Source organism: Daktulosphaira vitifoliae, unplaced genomic scaffold (genome assembly GCF_025091365.1).
Source record: "Daktulosphaira vitifoliae isolate Bord-2020 unplaced genomic scaffold, ASM2509136v1 Scaffold_1, whole genome shotgun sequence".
NCBI classification, from domain to species: Eukaryota; Metazoa; Arthropoda; class Insecta; order Hemiptera; family Phylloxeridae; genus Daktulosphaira; species Daktulosphaira vitifoliae.
In genome coordinates this window covers 42,526,710-42,552,565 of record NW_026099572.1, presented here as the reverse complement: position 1 = coordinate 42,552,565, position 25,856 = coordinate 42,526,710, and the positions used below count along the sequence as shown (strand labels likewise).

At 25.4% G+C, this 25,856-nt stretch overlaps 3 protein-coding genes across 12 annotated transcripts; 1 reads left to right on the top strand and 2 right to left on the bottom strand.

The window, feature by feature from the left end:
• Window positions 1-419: 419 nt before the first annotated feature.
• Window positions 420-2,402, bottom strand: LOC126894224 (lipoyl synthase, mitochondrial). The gene is made up of 7 exons (XM_050665072.1): window positions 2,222-2,402; window positions 1,786-2,103; window positions 1,569-1,725; window positions 1,441-1,498; window positions 1,200-1,358; window positions 928-1,043; window positions 420-865 (listed from the first exon to the last, which is right to left on the bottom strand). Exons 1-7 carry the CDS (start codon window positions 2,279-2,281, stop codon window positions 609-611), a joined length of 1,125 nt encoding a protein of 374 aa, XP_050521029.1. The 5' UTR covers window positions 2,282-2,402; the 3' UTR covers window positions 420-608.
• A 1,471-nt stretch (window positions 2,403-3,873) lies between these two features.
• Window positions 3,874-13,387, top strand: LOC126900581 (clathrin heavy chain). The gene is made up of 22 exons (XM_050676402.1): window positions 3,874-4,259; window positions 4,822-5,059; window positions 5,144-5,293; window positions 5,350-5,468; window positions 5,524-5,685; window positions 5,756-6,346; window positions 6,413-6,601; window positions 6,662-6,850; window positions 6,911-7,318; window positions 7,379-7,525; window positions 7,600-8,084; window positions 8,144-8,524; window positions 8,589-8,772; window positions 8,851-9,043; window positions 9,127-9,284; window positions 9,349-9,621; window positions 9,681-9,998; window positions 10,060-10,191; window positions 10,256-10,366; window positions 12,184-12,354; window positions 12,423-12,720; window positions 12,780-13,387. The coding sequence occupies exons 1-22, from the start codon at window positions 4,218-4,220 to the stop codon at window positions 12,941-12,943; spliced, it is 5,103 nt and encodes a 1,700-aa protein (XP_050532359.1). The 5' UTR covers window positions 3,874-4,217; the 3' UTR covers window positions 12,944-13,387.
• A 109-nt stretch (window positions 13,388-13,496) lies between these two features.
• On the bottom strand, window positions 13,497-25,109 carry LOC126900625 (uncharacterized). 10 transcript variants are annotated; one of them, XM_050676521.1, is made up of 12 exons: window positions 24,574-25,108; window positions 22,124-22,209; window positions 21,955-22,036; window positions 21,578-21,878; window positions 21,061-21,524; window positions 19,788-20,074; window positions 19,103-19,251; window positions 17,139-17,461; window positions 16,843-17,075; window positions 15,899-16,204; window positions 14,232-14,369; window positions 13,499-14,128 (listed from the first exon to the last, which is right to left on the bottom strand). In XM_050676521.1, exons 5-12 carry the CDS (start codon window positions 21,437-21,439, stop codon window positions 13,943-13,945), a joined length of 2,001 nt encoding a protein of 666 aa, XP_050532478.1. In that variant the 5' UTR covers window positions 21,440-21,524; window positions 21,578-21,878; window positions 21,955-22,036; window positions 22,124-22,209; window positions 24,574-25,108; the 3' UTR covers window positions 13,499-13,942. The 10 variants fall into 10 exon arrangements, with proteins under 10 accessions (XP_050532503.1, XP_050532510.1, XP_050532450.1 ...); XM_050676493.1 differs by lacking the exon at window positions 21,578-21,878 and having other exon boundaries at window positions 13,498-14,128; window positions 24,574-25,109; XM_050676501.1 differs by lacking the exons at window positions 21,578-21,878; window positions 24,574-25,108 and adding an exon at window positions 23,840-24,024 and having other exon boundaries at window positions 13,498-14,128.
• Between the last annotated feature and the right edge of the window lie 747 nt (window positions 25,110-25,856).

Here is a 25,856-nt window from a genome sequence, read left to right as displayed (position 1 = left end):
TCAATTTAAAAATAAAGAGTCAGTGAACTAACTTATTTTGGTGAATTGATTCAAATCACCCAAAAGATTAATAATTCCCATTCCTAGTCGAGTGTGTATGAGACAAATTCAAAAGTTTCCCCATCATAACAGTAAAGAGAAATGACATCATTGTCTTATTTTCATTTATTCTTGATATAAAATTATAAAAATAAAAACAAAATTATTTGTTTACATAAATTTGAAATCAAATTTTTCTACTAACTTTCTAAATTTTCTGTAAGTATTAAGGGAGTCCATAGTCTTAGTCCCCTAATTTTTCAAAATTAAATTGTAGTTATGAGATTAAATTTAATAATATAGTGAGAGAGGATGAAATTCTTTCTTTTCAATTTCAATAGTTAATAACAAGAATAAAAAAAATTCATAAAACCTAAAACTTTTGAATTAATTAATCAAATTTGTTTGAAATTTGTATTTTTCAACTAGATGAACAAAAAGTATATTATTAAATGATTAAAACAGTCACAAAAAAATAATTTTCTAGCTATTAAATAACATATTTTAAAAAACACAAAAAAATGTAACAATTTAATAATAACAATAAATAAAAATATAAATTAAAACTGTCATGAACTATCTAAGGATTCAGATGTTATCACTTTTCTTCGTTTTTTTAATACATTTCCAATGAAGTATTCACCAGCCTTGTATGAGCTACGAACAAGAGGTCCACTAGCAGTATACATAAAAGCCAATTTGTCCCCCATTTCTTGCCAATATTTAAACTTTTCAGGTGTAACATATTCAACAACTTTTAAATGCCGTTTTGTTGGTTGCATATACTGACCAAGTGTTACACAATCCACTAATGAATCTTTTAAATCTAAATTCAATAAATAAAAAATAAAAAATTCTTAATTATAAGTTGTTTTTTAAAATGTATACCTTTTAAAGTTTGAAGAATTTGTTCATCAGTTTCGCCAAGCCCTAACATAATAGATGACTTTGTAATTAGAGTTGGATTTAATTCTTTAGCTGATCTTAAAACTGACATAGATTGTCTGAAAAAAATGATTAATTAACTATATATATATATTTTATAATAAATCTGTAAAAAGTCAAGAATATTTCAATTTTATTTTACATATATAAATGAAAACAAAAAGTAGATATTTTATATTAATTTGTTATAATCTGATTTAACTTTTATAAAATACCTATAATTTGCTCTTCTATCCCTAACAAATGGTGTTAATTTTTCAACAGTTTCGACATTATGGGCAAAAACATCTAGACCGGAATCAACAATGATTTTTATAAGTTCAACAGAGCCTTGGAAATCTGGTGCTAAGCATTCTATCATAATATTAGGATTACTGTAAAATAAATAACTTAAATTAATTTTAATATATATCTTCAATTTTTGATGTAATAGTAAAAATTCTAAAGTGAACTTGCCGTTTTCTTATTTCTATTACAGTTTTTGCAATATGAGCAGCACCGCCATCTTTTAGATCTATAATGTAACATATATTCAAATCATAAAATTATTTTCATTCTGTAACTACATAAAATAAAATGATTACCATCACGATCAACTGATGTTAAAACAATATAATCTAAGCCCCATGATGCAATTGCTTGAGCAGTGTTAATAGGTTCATTTAAATCAGGTAGCATTGGAGCTCTAGAAGTTTTTACTGAACAAAATCGACAACCTCTAGTACAAGTATCACCTAATAACTATAATTAAGAATAATTTTATGCAATTTATATTTAACAAATTTATTTTAAAATACTTACCATAATAGTTGCTGTAGCAGTTCCATGTTTACCTCCTCCCCAACATTCTCCAATATTAGGACATCTAGCCTCTTCACATACAGTATGTAAATTTAAATCTTTTAACTGTTCTTTAATTCTAGAAAAATTTTCACCGGTTGGTATTTGAGTCTTAAGCCATGGTGGTAAACGCAGTCTTTCTTCTTCGCCTTTAGCTCGGCGCAGCTTACCATTGTATGGTTTTGTTTCAGGTGCATCATTTATAAAATCAATTAAATCTGGACCATTTTGAAGTGTTTCACGAAATTTATCTCTCACAGTTGATTTTGTTCTTGAACTCTATACGAATAAAAATAATTCACACACATTTAACTATAAAATATACTAAAAAAATATTTTTAGGCCAAAAATTACTTAAAGCATTTTAAGTAAAATTTAGTCATCTAAACATACATACTTGTACGATAATATAATTAGTTTTACAGTACGATCCTAGTTTGTTTATCAATAATGACATTTTACATAAACTACCTTATATCATAATTGACAATTTACACTTAATCCCAAAAACTAAACATTAAAAATTCAAGGTAGTTAAAAGTTTAATAGATCATTTATCTCTCATTATCAACAACTGATAAAAAATGATTGTAGCGTGATATCAAAATGTATACCAATTTTTTCTTATGATATTAAATTATGTAAATCACTGCCTTTGAATAGATCATCCTTATATTATCTTATAACAGTGGCATATCACATAAGGTGCTACCTGGGGCAGTTGCACCTTAAATAATCAAATAAGTGACACATTTTATCATACTAAAATTATTTTGGGTAGTTATTTATTATCATTTTGTATGCATCTATCATCAAACTATTAAATTACTAACTTACCCAACTTATATGCTTTAGCAATATACATTGCTACCTTAACTTTTTTAGTTATTTGGCCTCTTTTTAGGATTTCAAAGTATGCTATTTTTACCGTCGTCTTAACTAAGAAATGTAATTCTTGTATTAGAAAAGTCGGGAAAATCTAGTAAGTTCAGCCATACGGAATCTAACCTGCGCATCGAGGCAGACACGTCTTGACTAAACATACAGGTCCAAAACTTAGTATTCATGAGTAGATTTAAAACAAATACCAAAAATATCTATGGTGATTTTCCGAAAATTTGGATTAGGTATGTGCATAAATGATATTCTTGCTGTAGTCGACAAAGATTTTAATAAAGAGAATATCATACAACATTTAAATTTATACTATCCTTCAGTAAATATGGGAGGTCACTATTTTGGATTTGTTATTTAAAAGAGCAGAGGAGAGTTCAATTTGGAAACCTATTAAATAAAACTTGTTCAGTTAAATTCTTATGCCGATAGCATAATTCTTTGAAAATCTTATGATTATCAAAGAACTACCAAAGACATATCAAATCAATTTTTTTTCAATTTAATGATAATGTTCTAATAAAGTTTATTTAAACCGACGTCAAATTAAATTTTATACATCAATGTAACATTTTTTATAGTTTAATAACAGATAATTTTTAATAATGATAATTACATTTTCTATAGTTATAAACTTTAAATTAATTATAGTTATAAATCAGTAAAATAATGAACAATAACCGTTTTACTTCTTAGAAAAATATACTACTTATTACGGATCTCGTAGTTTATTAATAATTTTGAGTATTTTATCAAATTTAATCAATTACCAGCTTCTTATATTAAAAAGTTATATAGTTTAGACTGAAGAAGTTATCGGAGAAATTATTACATTTACAACATATTTACAGATATTACAAAAAGCTTCAATATCAAAAACTGTCATTTATATTTATATAAAACTAGAAAATATTTATTATTGATTTTATATATACACAATGATTAATTATTAATATTACATAATAATTTCATTATTTAAAATTGTATAATTATAACAACAGTTCACCATATTTATAAAATTCCATAGATTTGTAAAGAGATAAGTTTAATTTTAACAAATGGGAAATTTTTTATCACGTTTTAATGGCACACTGTAACGTCTGTTTATGTGGCACTCCCTCTCATCGTGCTCCCGAAAACCCTTTCGTTACTTTTTTCGCATAATTCGCGATATGAACGGCGCACCGATTTTACAATACACTTGTCGTCTCATCGTTTATTTATTAATTATTCACTTATAATTCAATATATATACTTTAATTGCTAAGACAAATTTAGTAAATTTTAACTTTTTATTTATTTATACGTTTAATATTTTTTGTTGATTATTTACCTGTTATATGTCTTGTTTTTGTCATTCATCATAACGCCGTGTGTGACGTACTTAGTAGTTTTTTTTTTATTTTTATCAGTGTACCTATACATAAATTAATTTTTCTAGCCAGTTCTTCAATCTTATTAGTTTAGTGTCAGTTTCAGATTATTAAATTTCCGTCAAAATGTCTCAGATATTACCCATTAAGTTCCAGGAGCATTTACAGGTAAACGCCATTAAGCCGACCAAGATTGCATTATCACAAACTGTTCGAAAATTATTTATACTGATGAAAGTATTTCATTATGTGGAAAAAACCCAGTAAAAAAAAATCATTGTGTTAATTTTATTTAACCTTATATATGAAATATAAACTTTAAATAGTATTTAAAAAATATATGTATGTATTTTTTACATAGTCCATTAATTAAATTATCTTCATCCAGTCGTTCATTTTTCATGTTATATTTAATATGTCAGTGTTCAAATGATAAAAGATATCTATTAAATGGGCGGATCATTAAAACATTGTCTGGATTATATATTTTTTATTTTTATATTAATAATTTAAATGTTTCAAGTCCTACTGTTATGATTATTAAAATAAAAATAAAATTAGTTAAATTATACGAGCTCAATTATTTGTTAATTATGAGAACATTCATCCTAGAACCATTAAATTTAAAGTAAACTTTAATATAAATATTATATATCAACCTATAAGTAGTTAAATATATTATAATAATAGGTAGTTCAATTAAATGACCAATCATAATTATGTTAAATAGCTTACAAATGTTGGAATTAATCAATCAAATATCAGCTTTAACACTCTTACAATGGAGTCAGATAAATATATCTGTGTACGCGAGAAAACTGGTGATGTTGCACAAGTAGTTATTGTTGATATGGCTGATCCTCAAAATCCGATTAGGCGTCCAATTTCTGCCGACTCGGCAATAATGAATCCAGCTAGCAAAGTTATAGCTCTTAAAGGAAAGGCTGGTACTGAAGGAACAGCTGCTTGTAAGAATTTCTTAGTTGATTATTTTTTATAATTTTGTATAAGATTTAATGGTATATTAACTAATGTATATTATAATTCCTTAGCTCAAAAAACATTACAAATATTTAACATTGAAATGAAGAGTAAAATGAAAGCTCATATAATGCAAGATGATGTTGTATTTTGGAAATGGATTTCTCCTAATACATTGGCCCTTGTTACTGAAACATCAGTCTTTCACTGGAGTATGGAAGGTAAAAGTCTTTTATTATTATTTCTTTGTGTTATTATTATATTATATTAATTTTAGGAGATTCTACGCCAGTAAAAATGTTTGATCGCCATTCAACATTAAATGGTTGTCAGATAATTAACTATCGAACTGATCAAAAACAACAATGGTTATTGCTAATAGGAATTTCAGCTCAAGTATATCTTATATTATAAAATTTTATTTTAATTTAATCAATTCAAATTTTTCTAGCAAAATAGAGTCGTTGGAGCTATGCAATTGTACTCTGTTGAAAAAAGTTGTTCTCAACCGATTGAAGGACATGCAGCATCATTTGCAAAATTTCAAATGGAAGGGAATAGAGAACCATCAACTTTATTTTGCTTTGCAGCTCGTACTGCAGCTGGTGGAAAAGTAATTTTTTATTTATAACTAATGTTTTTAAAAAAATATAGTATAACATTTTATTAAAAAAATTTTTTAGTTACATATTGTTGAAGTAGTTCAGACTCCTCGAGGTAATCAACCATTCCCCAAAAAACAAGTTGAAGTGTTTTTCCCCCCTGAAGCTCAAAATGATTTCCCTGTTGCCATGCAAGTGAGCTCTAAATTTGATGTTATTTATCTCATAACAAAATATGGCTATATACACCTGTATGATATTGAAACTGCTACCTGTATCTATATGAATCGCATTAGTGGTGATACAATTTTTGTAACGGCTCCACATGATGCTACTGGCGGTATTATTGGTGTTAATCGTAAAGGTCAAGTTCTATCTGTGAGTGTGGAAGAAGATAACATTATACCATATATAAATACTGTACTACAACATTCAGAACTGGCTTTGCGAATGGCAGTTCGTAATAATTTATCTGGTGCTGAAGAACTATTTGTGCGAAAATTTAATCAACTTTTTCAAAGTTCCCAATATACTGAAGCAGCTAAAGTAGCTGCTAATGCTCCTAAAGGCATTCTTAGAACCCCATCAACAATACAGAAATTTCAGCAGGTTCCTACTGCTACAAATCAATCTTCACCTCTTCTTCAGTATTTTGGAATATTACTTGATCAGGTATTTTTAAATAAAAATTTAATAAAAAATTAATTTTATACAAATATAATTATTTTTGAAATATAGGGAAAATTAAACAAGTATGAATCATTAGAATTATGTCGTCCAGTACTTGCTCAGGATAAAAAACAACTTCTTGAAAAATGGCTTAAAGAAGATAAATTAGAATGCTCAGAAGAATTAGGAGATTTAGTAAAAACTGCTGATATATCTTTGGCATTATCAGTTTATCTCCGTGCTAATATACCTCCTAAAGTAATAAAAAATATTTGGTTTGTGAGATTTATTTGAAAAATTAATTGAACTTTTATTTAGGTTGTTCAATGTTTTGCTGAAACTGGCCAGTATCAAAAAATAATTCTGTATTCTCAAAAAATCAGCTATGTACCTGATTACATACATTTATTTAGAAATGTAGTTTTAAGATCTACTCCTGATCATGCTGTTGAATTTGCACAAATGTTATTATCAGATAATGCTGAACCTTTGGCCAACATTAATCAAGTACGAGCCCATTTTGTGCTAATTATGAGTAATAAAATTTAACTAAATTTGTTCAATTAGATTGTTGACATTTTCATTGAACAAAATATGGTCCAACAATGCACAAAATTTCTTTTGGAAGCATTAAAACATAATCGTGAAGCAGAAGGTCCATTACAGACCCGTTTACTTGAAATGAACTTAATATCAGCTCCTCAAGTTGCTGATGCTATCCTTGGAAATCAGATGTTTACTCATTATGATCGTGCTCATGTTGCACAACTTTGTGAAAAAGCTGGTCTTTTGCAAAGAGCATTAGAACATTATACAGATTTATATGATATTAAAAGAGCAGTTGTTCATACGCAGTTGCTAAACCCAGATTGGTTGATTGGATATTTTGGTTCTTTAAGTGTTGAAGACTCCCTTGAATGTTTGAAAGCAATGCTTACCAATAATATTAGACAAAATTTGCAAATATGTGTTAAGGTATAAATTTTTATATATATATATATTTTATAGAATAAATAAAAATATTTTATTTAATAGATTGCTACTAAATATCATGAACAACTGACTACCAAAGCTCTAATTGATCTATTTGAATCATTTAAAAGTTATGAAGGTCTCTTTTATTTTTTGGGGTCTATAGTTAATTTTAGTCAAGATCCAGAAGTTCACTTTAAATATATTCAAGTTAGTATTTAATATAGATATTAAATAACAAAATATTTTACTTTCATTAATATATAACAAACATTTTATTTTAGGCAGCATGCAAAACAGGTCAGATAAAAGAAGTTGAACGTATATGTCGTGAATCAACTTGTTATAATGCAGAAAGAGTGAAAAATTTTTTGAAGGAAGCTAAACTTACTGATCAATTACCACTTATCATTGTGTGTGACCGTTTTAATTTTGTACATGATCTTGTCTTGTATCTGTACAGAAATAGTCTTCAAAAGTATATTGAAATTTATGTTCAAAAAGTTAACCCCTCTCGTCTTCCAGTCGTAGTAGGGGGTCTGCTTGATGTTGATTGTTCAGAAGATATTATTAAAAATCTTATACAAGTAGTTAGGGGAGAATTTTCTACTGATGAACTAGTTGAAGAAGTAGAAAAACGTAATCGTCTTAAATTACTATCATCTTGGCTAGAATTGCGTGTTCATGATGGTAGTGAAGAGCCTGCTACTCACAATGCTTTAGCAAAAATTTACATTGACAGTAATAATAACCCAGAAAGATTTTTGAAGTATGTATTTAAATAGTAAATCTTTATTATAAGTTTCATCATGAAAAATTATATTTTAGGGAAAATAAGTTCTATGATAGCAGAGTTGTTGGAAAATATTGTGAAAAACGTGATCCTCACTTAGCTTGTGTTGCGTATGAACGTGGAAAATGTGACTTGGAGTTGATAAATGTTTGCAATGAAAACAGCTTATTTAAATCTGAAGCTCGTTATTTAGTAAGACGTCGCAATCCAGAGCTATGGTTGGAAGTTTTAAATGAAAACAATGTTTATCGTCGTCCTCTTATTGATCAAGTGGTACAAACAGCTCTCTCTGAAACACAGGACCCTGAAGATATATCTGTCACTGTAAAAGCTTTTATGACTGCTGATTTACCTAATGAATTAATTGAACTATTGGAAAAAATAGTTTTTGATAATTCCCTATTTAGTTCACATAGGTAAAAAGTTCATTATATAATTTAAATTACAAAAAATTATCATTTTTATATTTTATTTTTATAGAAATTTACAAAATTTATTGATATTAACAGCAGTTAAAGCTGATCGCACTCGTGTTATGGATTATATCAATCGTTTAGATAATTATGATGCACCTGATATAGCTTCAATTGCCATTAACAATGAATTATTTGAAGAAGCTTTTGCTATATTCAAAAAATTCAATGTTAATCAATCTGCAATTCAGGTAAATGTCATCTAAAATTTCCATAGTGAGTAAAGAATTTTCTTACCAATATTCCGTTAATTTTTTTTTTTACTTTAGGTGTTGATTGAAAATGTTAAAAACTTAGACCGGGCATATGAATTTGCTGAACGTTGCAATGAACCTGGTGTATGGAGTTTGTTAGCAAAATCTCAGTTAGAAAACATGTTTGTAAAAGAAGCTATTGATTCTTTTATTAAAGCTGATGATCCTAGTGCATATATGGACGTTGTACAAACTGCTCATAAAACAGGTACTTATTATTATTAAATTATTATTTTTCTATGTTGTTATGTTTCATACATATTTATTTATATAAATGTAATATAAATATAGAAAGTTGGGAAGATCTTGTACGTTATCTACAAATGTCTAGGAAAAAGGCTCGTGAATCATATATTGAAAGTGAATTGATTTATGCTTATGCAAAGACTAACAGGCTAGCTGATCTTGAAGAATTTATATCTGGACCAAATCATGCAGATATTCAAAAAGTATAACTTATTGCAAAAAATAAAATAAAGTATATTGATTTGATTTTTATGAATACTTTTTTAGATTGGTGATAGATGTTTTGATGATGAAATGTATGAACCAGCTAAACTTTTATACAACAATGTTTCAAACTTTGCTCGTTTAGCAATCACTCTTGTTCATCTTAAAGAGTATCAAGGTGCTGTGGACAGTGCACGAAAGGCTAATAGTACTAGAACTTGGAAAGAAGTATGCTTTGCATGTGTTGATAACAATGAATTCAGATTAGCACAAATGTGTGGATTACACATTGTAGTTCATGCCGATGAATTAGAAGACCTTATCAACTATTATCAAGTAAATTATTACAAGTTAATAAGATTAATAATGCATAAGCTAACAAGTTCTTTTTTTAGGATCGTGGATATTTTGAAGAATTAATTAATTTATTAGAAGCTGCATTAGGTTTAGAGCGAGCACATATGGGCATGTTTACAGAATTGGCTATTTTATATTCTAAATATAAGCCAACAAAAATGAAGGAACATTTAGAACTCTTCTGGTCAAGAGTGAACATTCCAAAAGTTTTAAGAGCAGCTGAACAAGCACATTTATGGTCTGAATTAGTGTTTTTATATGACAAATATGAAGAATATGATAATGCTGTATTAGCCATGATGAATCATCCTACTGAAGCTTGGCGTGAAAGTCATTTTAAAGACATTATAACTAAGGTATAGTATAGCTCATATTTATTCTAATTTTTCTATTATAATGGTTGTATTATATTATTAGGTTGCTAATTTAGAACTATACTATAAAGCTATACAATTTTACCTTGATTACAAACCACTATTACTCAATGATTTGTTATTAGTTCTGACTCCACGGATGGACCATACTAGAGCAGTGACCTACTTTACAAAAGTAATTTTGATTTATTTTTTCATTACTAAGTTAATTTAACTTTTAATGGTAATTTGTTAATTAGACAAATCATTTACAATTGGTTAAAACATACTTGCGTTCAGTGCAATCCTTAAACAATAAAGCTATTAATGAAGCTTTGAATAATTTGTTGATTGATGAAGAAGACTACCAAGTAATTTATTGCTTATTCATTTAATTATATGATTAATAATTTATGATATTGCAAAACTTTTAATCAAATTATAAAATTCCAATGAGACTATGAGGCATAATTATTCATTTAAATGTGCAATTTTTAAAGAATTGTCATATATTGTTAGGACTATAAAATATACTTATTATATATATAATTTAGGTGTAGATCTATGAATATTTTTCTAATATCCGATAAATCAATATAAAACTGTGAACTAATCTAATACTACAATTTATACTAAATAACTTAATTTAATAAATTAAAATTAGTTTTATTAATTTTTTTTTTTAATGTTTCTTGTAATGTTACACTGTTCTACAACTGTCATCAAATAAATTGGAACAAAAATAAACATAGTTCAATAAGTTATCTTTTGACTAGAAAGGGTTGTTTAGTTTTTTATTATAAATAATATACAAAATTGTTCTAAAACTATTTTTTATGCTTATAAAATAAATTTTATTTTTATTAGCTCATGAAATCTACTTATATGTTGAATTGTTTTTTTCAGTTTGTATTTTGATCTTTGAGTAACAATGTTAAGTTTTTAAGATTTAACATTCTAAATTTAAATATATGTATTACTATATTTATTTAATCTTAAATTTTCATATTTCATACATAGTAATAATTTATTATAATATGCTAGCATACACATAACTGACCCTTCTGGTTAATTATTTGTGTAGCACTGGATATTATGATATTAATACAATAGTTGTATTTTCATTTATTTATGGAGTAAAGTATATATTATCATTGCATGAATGACACCATTAAGAATATTAAATTTATTTTAAGCCTACTTCAACTGATGTGAATTTATGTTTTCATAAATTTAAAAACCTTTTGTCAATAGCAGAATTAATAAATTAATGTTTTTGTTTTTTATGGATAAATGTATCATTTTTTAATATTAGATAAGTTTGAAAGTTTTTCAAAAAGTTTGTATGATTGTGTACATAAGAATAAACAAGTATCCAATATCTGATTAAGAAACTTGGTGTGTACTCACAGTAGTTAGTAATACATTCATATACATATATATATATATTCATTTATACAACAGGATATCATGTATTGTAGAAACGTCACAAGTCCAAAGTTTTCAAACACATCCTCTAAAATCGAGTAATTTTGTATTAATTTGGCGTATCATTGAATAAATTTCTTTGACCATCTCAATTTCAATACAACATGCCAATGGTAGCTTATGAATAGTTTTCTTTTTTTTACTGTTCTCTTCTAGTTGAATATTTTGGATTTTTGTTGTTTTTCAAAATAAATGGTTCACTTAACAAATACCAATTTTAATAAACAATGAAACTTACTTTAACTAAAATGTAATTATTTATGTTAAGAGATTTTCTGTTAACCACACAAATATAAATTAAAGTATTTGGCTATCCAGGGTCGTTCTTTAAACATTGATTATATTGCATTGTTGTTTTTTTAAGAAAGAGGAATAATTTGTTCTCGGACTATTATTGGTTAAAATAAAAACAACTAATTTTCTGATATGATTATTTACTGATATACAATGTTGGTTAATACCAATACTCTTCTCTAATATTACTATAGTTCTTAATAATTTGAAACTTTTATTAAAAAAAAAAAGTCTAGTTCCAACTAAATAAAAATTTATTATACATTTCGCACCTTCAATTTTTTATTAAAATTTCTTTTGATGAAATTTAATTTAAAAAAAAATATATTAGCATTTTAATCTTAAGTGAAAAAAATATAAGTTATCTATATTGAAAATAAAAAATTATAATGTTACACTTTTTTAGGGATTAAGAACATCTATTGATGCTTTTGATAATTTTGACACAATAGCACTAGCACAGAAACTTGAAAAACATGAATTGACTGAGTTCAGACGAATTGCTGCTTATTTGTATAAAAGTAATAATCGATGGAAGCAAAGTGTTGAACTTTGCAAAAAAGATAGACTATATAAGGTAAATTGGATATTTTTATCTAAACTTCATTAAATCTAAATTAACAAAATATAACTTAAATGAATTAGGATGCAATGGAGTATGCAGCAGAGTCAAAGAATTTTGAAGTTGCTGAAGAGTTAGTGACTTGGTTTTTAGAGCGTGGAAATTATGATTGTTTTGCTGCTGCTTTATTCCAATGTTATGATCTAGTTCACCCAGATGTAGTATTAGAATTAGCATGGCGACATAATATTATGGACTTTGCTATGCCATATTTAATTCAAGTCACCAGAGAATATGTATCCAAAGTTGACAAACTAGAAGAAGCTGAATCAAAACGTGTAGAAGAACACAAAGAAGAAGATATTAAACCTATGATGATGCGTATGTAAAGAAAAATAATGTTAAATGTTTAATTGTACTTATTTATTTTTTTTTTATAGCTGAACCACAATTGATGTTAACAGCAGGTCCATCAGTTATGGGAAATATGTACTCACAATCTTACCAAGGGACAATTCCTCCTTCGCAATCCTATATCCCTCCTAATGTTTCAGCACCTTATAGTACTGTAAATAATGCACCTTATCAAGGTTATGGAATGTAAGGAATCTATCATAAGTAATCCTCCAAACAAGCAGTATTTTATTGAAAAACAATGATGGGTTCTGAAATATTTCAGCTATAAATTTACCTAAAATATTTATATTTTTTATGTATAAAATACTACTTCATTTAGAAGCATTCCAACAAAATATAATCTTTAAAAGCTTTACAAACAAATTATATTTATATATAAATGTATTCTCATCATTGTTAAATAATATTTGCATAGGTAATGTTAATAATTTGTTAAATTATTATTTGTTTAATTTATTAAACTTCACAACGTAACTTATGAATTATATGCATATACATTTTTAATTATGATTTCACGTTAATTTTTATAATTTATTTTATTTATAATCGTATCATTATGATTTTTTTTTGTAAATTATTATTATTATTATTATCAACAATTTATTTAAAAATATGAAAAAGTTATAATGGATATTGTGTTTTTATTTTTTCCAAACTTGTTTTTATTTTAATTTCCTTTAATTCAGATGTATTACTTTAGAAAATGTGTGAAGTTTTAATGTAACTAGAAATAAATCAATGTTTATTTATTAGTGTAAAAAAAATTGTTTCTGGTCAATTTTAAAATAGTGCATAGTTAAATTTGCATAATAATTAATAATTTTAAAAAGAATTAATAGTATATATTAATATACTGAGTTGCTGCCTGTTATGATAGAAATACATAGTTGTATAATTAATTTTAAGGAATGAGTTTTGTTTACTAATTTTTGAATAATTAAAATTTACTATAAAATTTTTTATGCAGTTTTAGCAACAAAAAAAAGGCTATCACGACTAACATTGTTAATCATTTCGGATTGAGGGTTACAATACCCCTTCCCTCTGATTTTGCGGCGTCATGGTACAAATGTGAATAAATCATTTGAATGAGCTTGAACGGCACATTTTTGAATAAAAATGTTATAATTATATTACTTTTCATAAGGAAACTAAAATGGTATACATAAATAAAATTTATAAGTGTTTAATAAGTTATATTAACATTAGAATAGTCAAGTTTTCTATGTTTAACATCTTTTTCAGCAATTCGTTTGATAGGTCTTAAATCATGCAAATATATATCATCAGCTGATAAGTGAGGTAGGATAAGATCCAGTTTTTTTCTTTTAATATCAAATTGATCTTTCTCAGTTACCAATTTACTTTCTTCCTGTAAAGTTATTATAATTTATTATAATTTCTCTAAGAATTTATAATAATGACATTAATTTTTTTAAATCTATTATTAATGTCAAATTATTTTTTGCGCATACTTTTAATACATTTTCTTCTCGTTTGATAACTTCTAATAAACGTTTATGAATGTCATAACCTTTTCTTTCAAATTTACTTTGAATTTCTTTAGCAATTTCCAATGATTTTAAGCCTTCTTCTTGTTTAACCATAGCCATCTAGAAAGTTAAATATTTTTTAGTATATTATAATATACATTCATTTTATAATGTAAAATTATTTTATAAATCGTGTTAAATTATTTTTATAATGAATAAATTATGAAATTTATTTTTAGTATATTTAAACTCTTCAAAACTACAGTATCTATAATAACCATTTGGTATTAATAGTTTAATTAAAGAAATATTTGTGAAATGAAATTTTTATAAAGTTTTGATAATTAATTATTGAAACTTATAATACTAATCGCCTAAAAAAAAGTAGTTGTTTAGTCTAATGATAAAGTTTTATACAGCTGACGTTATAAATCGCGGGGCTTTATATGTGTTATTTTTTTTAGTAAAACTAGAAACCTTTATAATCACCCATTTAGTTTGTAAGGTCTCTTTACATAGTGTTTTGTGGGAAATATACCTTTTTTAATGCTGGCCTTGCTGAATTTACTCATTATTATATTTTGCAGAAATTATCTTTGGTCGTAAAATGTGGCAACCACAGACATAATAACTAAATTTAATTTAATTTAATTTATCTTGTATCTATGACCACAACCTCATAATTTTGGAATATTATTTTGGGCGAAAGGGGGAAGAATGACCCATTTTTAGGTTCTGGACTACGACTAGTTACAGGACTCGAGCCCCACCACCATATATACAACTAAAATAAAACGTTTAATATTCTAATTGTATTTTTAAATTTTTATAAAATGCTAAGCTGTCTCTGCTGCTGTCTAATTTAGCCAATATACATTCTCTATGTAAACTGAACTAATGCAATAATATGCTTATCTAGATTAGAATTGGACGCTTTACGAGAAAAGTTAAGTCGATATGAAATACGAATAAATGAATTAGAAGAGGAACGAAAAAATGATGCAATAGAACAAAAAGAAAAAGAAAAACTTTTAAAACAGTCTTATGAAGATAGACTAAAGGTAATACATGAAAGTCATTTGATTGATCTGAAGCAATCAACCGAAATACAAAAAATAAAAATGACTCATTTAGAAGAATTTGATACTAATTTAAAAAATTCTCAATCTGACAGCGAGAGAGATATTAATAAGTACACTAGAAAAAAAACTTAAAGGTAGGTTTTATTATTAACAAATTTTCTTTTTAATATACACTCTTAATAGAAATAAAGAGTTGAAAAGATCTATAACTACATTTGAAAATAATCGTAGGCTATGGGAACGAGAGAGAAAATCGGAAAGATGAATTAGAAGTTATTTTCTAAAATTACATTCTAAATTTTCAAAACTTAACTATCAACCATTTTCTGCACAATTTTGATATTTCAAAATTATAATGTCGAAATTAAGTGTATAGAATGTACCAACAGTTAAAGAAGATAATCTAAAACACAATTACATTTCATATAGTCTTTTATCTCATCTATCAACAGTTTTTGTAGAATCACTATTTAATAAAACATTTAATTTACTGAATTCGTAAATATCAGTTATATACGAGTTATAGTTATCGTATAGTTATCATTTTTTTTTTAAATTTTCTATTACCTTTAAAAGTTTTTCAGCACGAATTGATTTTTTTTTTACTTCATCATCTTGTTCCTGAATTTTACACTTCGTTTCAGCTAGATGTTTTTCTTGTTCTTCTATGTGTTCTACTCTTTTTTCTAAATCTTTTTCTCTTTTTTTTAAATCTTCTAAATTTTGTTTGAATTCTGCTTTTGCTTTTATAAAATCACTTTCTGTACCAAAATCTAATTTCATCAAAGTTTCAAGACGATAACGTTCCGATATTACTTCAAATCGTTCTTCTGCTAATTTTCTTTGTTCTTCCATTACTGATGAACGAATAGCCTGCATTTCAAATTTATAAATTTTACATCACAAAATAAAACTTATAATTCTAAAAGAAAATATTTTAGTACAGTCTGCACCAGTGACAGACCATTTTTTAGTACTTTTGTAACGCAGGTGGGTACAGCTTGTACAAATATATTATTTATAATGCATAATCCAACCCTCTACATACTCACTATATTTATTGATCAATAAATACTTATTCTAATAAGGTATCGAACCATCAACAATTTTTGTAAGAAACGATTTAAAAAATTTTGAAATTTCAAAAATGAAATAATAATAATCATTTTTTTATAATTAAAAATAAATAATAAAAATATATTTTTAATGTAGTCCAAAACATTGTAAAAAAAACTAATGCAAAATATTCACTGTATCAAAAATTACTAAATATATCAAAACCTGATAGAGCACCTTGTATAAAAATGTAATAATAATATTTTTATAATTAACAGCATACAAAATATGTATCTTAATAATTGATAAATCCGTTGATATAAAAATCACACAAATAATGCGGAATGACTAACGAAAAAACTGTTTTCTATGTTATTCGTTAATAAACATGTTTTTTTCAAAATGAAATATCAAAATTGTACAGAAAATGGTTGATATTAAGTTTTGAACATTACTTCTAATTCATCTTTCCGATTTTCAATATATTGAATTTCTGATTTTCTCTCTCGTTCCCATAGCTTACGACTATTTTCAAATGTAGTTATAGATCTTTTCAACTCTTTTTTGGAAAATTCCAACTCATTACGTTCTTTAGAACTTTTTGCTTCAAAATCATCGACTTTTACTTGGAAACTTTCTCTCTCGCACTCTATATCTGCTAACTGTTTACCTATTTCTTCTTGCAAATCTACGGATTTATTTCTATTAAGAGTGTATATTAAAAAGAAAATTTGTTAATAATAAAACCTACCTTTAAGTTTTTTTTCTTGTGTACTTATTAATATCTCTCTCGCTGTCATATCCTCACTGTTAAAAGTACGTTTAGATTGAGAATTTTTTAAATTAGTATCAAATTCTTCTAAATGAGTCATTTTTATTTTTTGTATTTCGGTTGATTGCTTCAGATCAATCAAATGACTTTCATGTATTACCTTTAGTCTATCTTCATAAGACTGTTTTAAAAGTTTTTCGTTTTCTTTTCGTTCTATTGCATCATTTTTTCGTTCCTCTTCTAATTCATTTATTCGTATTTCATATCGACTTAACTTTTCTCGTAAAGCGTCCAATTCTAATCTAGATAAGCATATTATTGCATTAGTTCAGTTTACATAGAGAATGTATATTGGCTAAATTAGACAGCAGTAGAGACAGCTTAGCATTTTATAAAAATTTAAAAATACAATTAGTATACTAAACTTTTTATTTTAGTTGTATATATGGTGGTGGGGCTCGAGTCCTGTAATTAATTAGTCATAGTCCAAATAAATAAACTGAATTTTAAAGGGGGGAATGGAAGAAGATAATTATTAAGTTCAATAGATCTTCCTAACTAGATCTCTAATCCAAATTTTTGAAATTAAGTGAGGAACTTTATCCCTTACATTAAAATCTTCAAAGCTACGTCAGTAATTTAATGGTAAGTATATATAATTATTTTAAGTTGAATGGCATTTTACAAGAAGTTCAAGGGATCTAGACCCCTTCACGTTTGCATAAGACCAAGGTAGTGAAGAGTGGAATGCGTAATAGGGGTTTTTTGTAGAAATATATGCATAAAAAATAAAATTTTCACCATCTCCTCCAAACGAAAAAGAGATTGTATCTTAACTATTAAAATATTTTTGTACTGGTATTTATCCCCATCCATCTTTAATTACGCATCTGCTTCCACTGTACATTATTAAAATTATCTTTTCCACCTTAGACGAATTCTTAAATACGTTACTGTATATATATACTACCTAACTCAACTTAAACCATCTATCTATTACGTATGAAATCGTAATAAGGTTTAGACTTAAAGCCACGTATCAACCAAAATTGTGATTTTTTATTTATTAGTCTATTTCAACCAATATATCAAATATTTATTAATGTGAAAATGGTGCACCATTAATTATATTAGAAGGTATAATTTTTTTTTTTTGAAGAAATACATTTTTTTCATTAGCTTAAATGGAAAATAAAAAATTAATTTTGTTCTCCTGAAAGGTAAAAAATTTGGATGATACGTTTCTGTAAATCTAAATCCTCCAAATAATGTGATGGATATTTACGATTTAAATAAGAACAATTAGAACTTCATTGGTAAATTCAATTTGTTTTGTAAGTTTTTAATTCGAATTAACGAGTAATTTTATAAAATAATAAGTATATATCAAATATACACTCCTTTGATTGCGTTTTTGTTTTCTTAAATGAAACTCTCATTCCAAAATCCTCTCAAATCAAATTTTTGATCACAATATTTTGCAAATGTCTAGTGGGCATAAATCACGTATAAAAAAAAAACGCAACACACTTAACTGCCTATTAAGAATGTTTAATCAGCTTCTCCAAATTATCACTTAAAAACAAACATTTCGACTTTTCTATTTTCCTAAAACTAATATAAACTTGTTATCTAGTTATGTCTAGGGATCAGCATAAATTTCAAACAAATTAAAATCCAAGCATTCTGATGAATTTATCTCGATATTTATACAAAAGCTCCATAGTATTTTCAAAGTGACACCCATCACTTTTATCTCAATCCCTCCGAATTACTTATTACCCCTAAAATCATAATTTATTATTTTACAAAATTCTTCATATCACTAGGTTTAAAGGAACCCTTTTTTTGTTATAACACTGAAAGTTTTAAACTTAAAGAGAAAATTACGGATTGTAAACATTTTTTTCTACATAATAAATTTTAAAGTTTTCAATGCATACTCAAATTTAGTTTTCAATGCGTCCAATTCCAGCTCATTCTTTTTGGATGTGTGATCAATAGTTAGTTGCAAAATTTTATTTTCAGTCTTCAAATTCTCCAACTGTTGTTCATCCGCATTGTGGATTCCTGGGTTGTCCAATATTAACGCCTAAATTTTAGGTAAAATCACCTTTTACTAATTGTAGTTGTTTTAAGAGAGTAAATTATTCTTAACTTTTTGTATAAAAAAGTAACTTAAAAAAAATCATAGTTTAAAAATAGCAACAAATTCATAAATAAATACAATAGAACAATAAGGGAGATCTGGGCACGAGAGCAATAAAGATTACAATGCTATTCATGGTAGGAATCGAAACCTATCAAGAATAGCAAAATACTGTCTGCAGCTTTAATGATTAAACTTTTGGTATTACATTAGAAGTATACGATTTTGTTGTAATTTATTTAGATTTTTATTTTTGACAATAAGATCCGAATAAAAAGAAAATAAATCATATTGTGTTTGATAACATGTTTATAGGTCGGTATTTTTTTTTGCTCTTCACTTAAAAATCTAAAAAAGTTGATAATTTACCGACTTGATACAAAAATATTGTGTCACCATTTTGATTTAGAGGGTGAATTACCCCACACATTCTCTAAAAACCGCTAATGATAAATTTAACTGAAAATAAGTTGATTTACTTTTATAAGAAGATCACGATTTTGTTGGTCCTGTATCAACGTAATGGTAGCTTGTTGAATATCATGTTTTTTTTGTAATAATTCTTGTACTAATTCTAAAACAGTAGATTGGACTTTTTCTTTTCCTTTAAGAAGTGATAAAATAGAAGAATTTTCATTGATTATGTTTTTTTCCGTAATGTCTAATGACTGAATTTTTTTAATTTCTTGTAAATTATCGTTAGGAACATTTAAATTTGGCTTTTCATTTTGTTGTATCAATCCACTCAACCAAGAAGGCATGTTTTCTATTAAAAGTAGTTAAAAATATAATTTCTGTGTATAATTTTCGATTTTATATTTTTAACTTTAAAATGCTATAACTTTTTGAAAATTTATAATTTTTTATAATTTCTCCGTAAATATCACAATACTAAATTATTAGTTTTTTCATGAGAAAAAATATTTATATCCTTCTATTATTCGACATATTTTTTTTTTAAATAACATCATTTCCTTTTATATATTATATATATATATATATATATATTTATTCATATATTACACTTATAAATCATAAAACTTGTAATCAGGATATAAATAAGGAAATAGATCATGTAGCTTTTGGAATAATCCACTATTTTTTTTAAATTAAACACTATCTACAGATTTGAATCGAAGCGATTTTTATGATAGTGATTTTAATCACTGTCAGATATCATTATACTTGATCCAACTATGCCACGTCCCCGCTGTGCTGGTTTTTTTTTAATAATAATTTCTAAATAATGACATTAAAAATGACCAAACATTATTGAATTCGTTAGTGAAAATATTAAAGTAACACTAAGTTTACTTTAATGTCAGTCGAGACATTTATTTAGGTTAAATTATTTAATCTAATACTTTGTTATAGTGCCCAGTGGTGTATCTAGAAAGTTATTATTGATTTCAGAAAGGAATTTTCTATATAAGAAACTTTTCTCCTTTACATCTAACAATATAATTTTTTCAGTTTCTTGGAGTTAAATACAAAATAATTCCGAAATATCCCTTTATTAGTGCCATTTAGTCAATAGTCCTTTAAAATATACTCTGTATAACGTAAACTATCTGTTGATGTAATTTACAAATATTAAAGATTTTGGATTTCAATATATGATTTCAAAAATAATGTTTGCTACGAATTAAAATTATAAATATATATTTCTAAGTTTTAAATTTTAGCGTTATATCAATTTCTGATTATTAATTTCATTATAATGGACAATAAATTTATGTAAGAAATTCTCACCATGATTAATTTGCCTATCAGATTTAATTTTTGATTTCTGTTTTAAATCTTTTGTAAAAGTTATCGATGGAGAGGTATCTCGCCGTTTTGATATAGTATCAAGCGTTGTTAATTTACCAGTTTCTGAAATTTCTTTAGTTGAATTGACATCGGGTAAAACCCCAAAGTCAAAAGAATTTATGTCATTTTTCGAAATTGTTCTTTTATTCCTTTCGGTATTAATTATATCACTACTTATATCGTTATCGATGTTTACAATATTGTCATCATTATCAAATAATAAACCTTCTGATCGAGATGTTCTATGAGTACCATGTTTTTTTAAGTTATTACGTCTATTAACATTAGAATTTCCCACGACAGTAGGTTCATAGACCATATCTTCGCTATCTGATAGTAACCCTAACCAATCTTCGGCCTTTCGCGTTGATGCAGTAGATGGTTGTTTCTGAATTTTGTCGTTTCTGGAATTTAGGTTAAAATTATTATAAAAAATAGAATGAACTATATTACTTGCATTTATAATGAATCAAAGTAGTGGTTCCACTTTGTGGTTCTTTTAAGAATTCTGTGTGGTCCTCGCTAAAACTAAATTTACTAGGGATACATTAGGAGATCACTCCTTCTCTATTATTCACAGCCTGCAAGGAATTTTCATATTTTATATTTTTCCTTTTTTTAAAATCCTAGTAGGAATCGCTGAGTTAAAATAATTAATTCATATTTAATTAAATATTATCTCTTAGACATAACTTGGGTCATATGAAATTTATATATCTATGATTTTAAAATTTTTTTCAAGCTAAGTTCAACTCTGTCTGCAATTTTATATTGTTTTACTTATTTTAATATTTAAGTTAATATAACTAAGTAAATCATGAGAATATAACTTACAATTTTTCTAGTCCTACCAGTTTACTATTGTCATTTAATACATATTTATCCATTTCTAGTACATCCCAATTATTTGTAATATCTATAAAACAAAAAATAATATTATTTATATGGGTTAAATAATAGAATAGTTTTTAAACTTTTGAACTATGTCTAAAACATAACTTACTGATTATTATTTTTATGTTATTAAGTTGTTTATAAATAATCGAAAGTTCAACAAAAACAGATTAAAAATCACATATAACTGTACTTCTAAAATAGAAACAAAAATTGTGTTCAGGCATGTACTAAATTATACAAAATTTTAATTCCAAAACCACATAATTTATCATTCCATTTGCATAGTTGCATTATGATTAAATTTTCCGTTGTTATGTATATATGATTTGACAACTTATAACAAGAAACGACAAACGTAAAATAAAATATTGGCAATTAGTTAGAAAACCATAATATAATTTAACAATTATGTATTTAATAGAATGATCATAAAAATTATTTTTGTTTTTTTTTTCATATGACACCTATTTAATTTATATTAAAGACTTTAAAAATTAGGTGTGAAAAATTTAGACTGATGTGATAAAGCAAACATGTGTATCTCTGAAGTTTAGCTTTTATTATATAAAAAAATATACAGAGTGATTCGTTAATCATAATTACATTGACTCAATTACTTACCAAATAAAAATAATTTCGGAAATATATTTTTAGTTACTCGTATATTTTGATTTAACAATTATTAAGACCTTTTTGGTTCATCGCATAAAATTAAATATAGATAATTTTCTGTATTATTAGCAAAAATTTAACGTAATTAAAAAAAAAAGATAAACGTATAGTTCTGTATAACATTTATTAAAATTTTGCATGTAATGTTTTTTTGAAATTGTAAAGTTGCTCTATTTTTCCTATTAACATTTTTTTCATATCTCTACGTCTGAACACCAATTTAAGACGTGTTCTTAATAATAACATCTTATTTTTCTAATATAATTATTAGCTTAATGTAAGCTATAAAATTATTAAGATTAGAATTATTCAAGAAATAAATGTGGAATTTTTGTAAAAATTTAGTTAATTAAAATTTTCAAGTTTTTAAAAATTTGAATAAAAATTGAAAGGTTTTCTACAAAAACATGGTAGATAACTGATTTAACACTTTCATTTAAAGTTAAATGTCGTATGTTGCAAAATATTCTTTATTTCATTTTGAGAAAAATCCTCTATGTGTATTTATTTTTAAGTAATTTAAAAAGTAATATCACAAATACAATCGGTTTATGGAAGCTTTAAAACGAAGTATAAAATTTAGTTAACGATTCTTTAAAATTAAAAATCATAAAGCTAATTTTTAATGCAAATCCTTCAATTAAAAAAAATATATATATATTTGTTACATTTACTACATTTTTACATGGTTTTTAACTTAGTGTTCAAGGACTAATTAAAATGACATTAAACTCAAAATTCATACATATATATTTAACTAAAATGTAACCTGCTTATATAATCAGAATTTAAAACAATTTACGTATAATCGTATTATTCTAAGTGCTTTAACTACATTTGGGTAAGATAATGTAAATCATATTCATTATATCTTCAGAGTAGTTATATTTTATGTAAAAGAAAATTTTTCTTAGCATAGACAGTAGAAAGGGAGTACAATCAGCGCAATTGTATACGGCCGTACAAATGTAAATAAAATTGATAATTTTTTTAACTAAAAAATTTTTTTGAGCTGACCACTTATTTATGTATTATAAAATGTATAAAAATAAGAATAAAATTGTTTAATATTTAATGTTAAGGCGACTAAATTTAGCTTTAAATAGAACTATTAGAAAATAATTTAAAATATACAAATAAGTTTGATTACCAGCATTATTGGAACTTCTTATTACTGTTGCGTATAGTATCTATCTGTAACCTAGGGGCATTTTTTATGTTAACTTTGTTGGTAGAAGGGCGAATTTTAGATATTTTTATCAACTAGTTTGAAAATATTTAGCGCAAATAGTGTTTGAACTTTAGGGTGTTTCATTTTCAAAGAATAAAAAAAATTTTCTCGTAGTTCTACAAATAAAATCCACAATCTTATTTTTGATCATCCTTACCCATTTGAAATTAGATATAAATTGTATGAATATTCATAACATGACTAATAATATAATACGTTGGTAAATCTAATTGTATTAGACGAATAAATACATTTTAACAATTCCATCTTTTATCAACATTTTATTTATAACTTTAAAACATATAGATAAACATGCAGCAAAAAAATATATTATAGCTAAATTTAACAATATATGTAATAGTCTTATTTAAAAAAATTAATTTAGAAATGGCTTCATCAAATAATGCACTTATGAACATATTTGAAAAGAAGTATGTATAGACCTGTATATTTTAGGTACACTGTTATCATTTTTTTATTGAAAATATTGTATGGAGGGCGATCCCTCCTATTATGAGGACCTAATTTTATTACCTTAATTTGTATTTACCGTCTGATATTTTGCAAAAAGTATCAATAAATTGTTCAATACATTAAAAAAAAACATTGTGTGAAATGTATTATTGAATTAACTATATTATGTAAATTTTTACCTGTCATGACTCAATCATGGTATTGAATAATTGTAATACAAATAATTACATAATTTTAACTAAGTATGTCTGTAACACTTATGTCATAGTAAAAATATTGTATTAAGTATTGATAAAATGTTAGCTATTAAGAGACCAAATTTTTATTGTTTATGTTGTATATTTTTCATTGCCATAGCAACAAAACTGCTTGTATAATTTCTTAGTTGTTAAATTTTTGTTTACTCTGCTTTCTAACATTTTTTAATATTGTGGGTAGTATTAACTCACTTTGTTGAAGATTTTAACTTTATTTTAAGATTTTTAGATTTAATAAATGATTGGAACTAAGAAAAGTGGTGTGCCCAATGAGAATACTTAGTACACGAACCTTCTTTTATCAGAAACTTAAATAATTACTATTAACAGTAATAAGAGAATTATTTAAAATTACTATTTTCTTGTATTTAAACCATATTAATTATGTTAATAGATATTAATAAATAATTATATGTAACTTTAGGCCATTACAAAGTAAGTGCATTAGAAAATTTCAGATCTTAATTTATTATTTGATTATTCAAAAATAGTAAAAAACATGAAATAAAGTTCAACACCACTTCAGAGGATACAATAAAATAGCAATTTGTATACAATATTTATATGACTTTACCTATATTTTTAATAAAGATATCAGAAATAATTTTTAAAGTGCAAAAAATGTGTTTAATAAAATATATTTTTTATTTTTATAAATATTCTTAGTTGTTAGTGTTGATATAATTATACCTAGCATGTCATAAATTTAAAACTTGGCTGAAATATTTGAATATTTATTAAGTAATAAGTAGAGATATTATATTTTAAATCATATTATTTTGGTGCTGATAACTTTTATGTTGTCCAAATAATAACGATGAATCAAAAAGATTATAGTTTGATATGAATCTACTAAGACATTTTAATAAATAATTTTTTTTAATTTGATTATTTCAAACATTATGTTTTAGTTTATAAGTAAAATTCCCAACAAAGTTGGAATACATAAAGAATTTGGCAATTTTTTAGCACTACTAATTAGTTATAATATAACCTATTTATCTGCCTCTGTTTTGAAAGTAAATTGTGTCTGTCTATGAAAGCCCTTAAGAATTTCTGATTAAAAAAGTTTCACTTTTTTCAGTAATTATATTATAATTTATTTAAAACTTTTTTAATCATATTTTTATAATATTGTTTTTTATAACAAAGCAGTGTCCTATAAGTGCCCTCCACATCTGATAAGTTTGGACTTTTAAGACATT

Coding starts and splice junctions, on each gene's coding strand:
- LOC126894224 (XM_050665072.1), bottom strand. CDS start 2,281: ATGTCATTATTGATAAACAAACTAGGATCGTACTGTAAAACTAATTAT. Junction 1,726..1,785: donor CTGCTACAGCAACTATTATG/GTAAGTATTTTA, acceptor TCTTAATTATAG/TTATTAGGTGATACTTGTAC. Junction 1,359..1,440: donor GTAATAGAAATAAGAAAACG/GCAAGTTCACTT, acceptor TTTATTTTACAG/TAATCCTAATATTATGATAG.
- LOC126900625 (XM_050676478.1), bottom strand. Junction 17,076..17,138: donor ACAAGAAAAAAAACTTAAAG/GTAGGTTTTATT, acceptor ATAAATCCGTAG/ATTTGCAAGAAGAAATAGGT. Junction 14,370..15,898: donor GTGCTGAAAAACTTTTAAAG/GTAATAGAAAAT, acceptor TTAACTTTCTAG/ATGGCTATGGTTAAACAAGA.
- LOC126900581 (XM_050676402.1), top strand. CDS start 4,218: ATGTCTCAGATATTACCCATTAAGTTCCAGGAGCATTTACAG. Junction 5,060..5,143: donor TACTGAAGGAACAGCTGCTT/GTAAGAATTTCT, acceptor ATAATTCCTTAG/CTCAAAAAACATTACAAATA. Junction 7,526..7,599: donor TTCACTTTAAATATATTCAA/GTTAGTATTTAA, acceptor ATTTTATTTTAG/GCAGCATGCAAAACAGGTCA.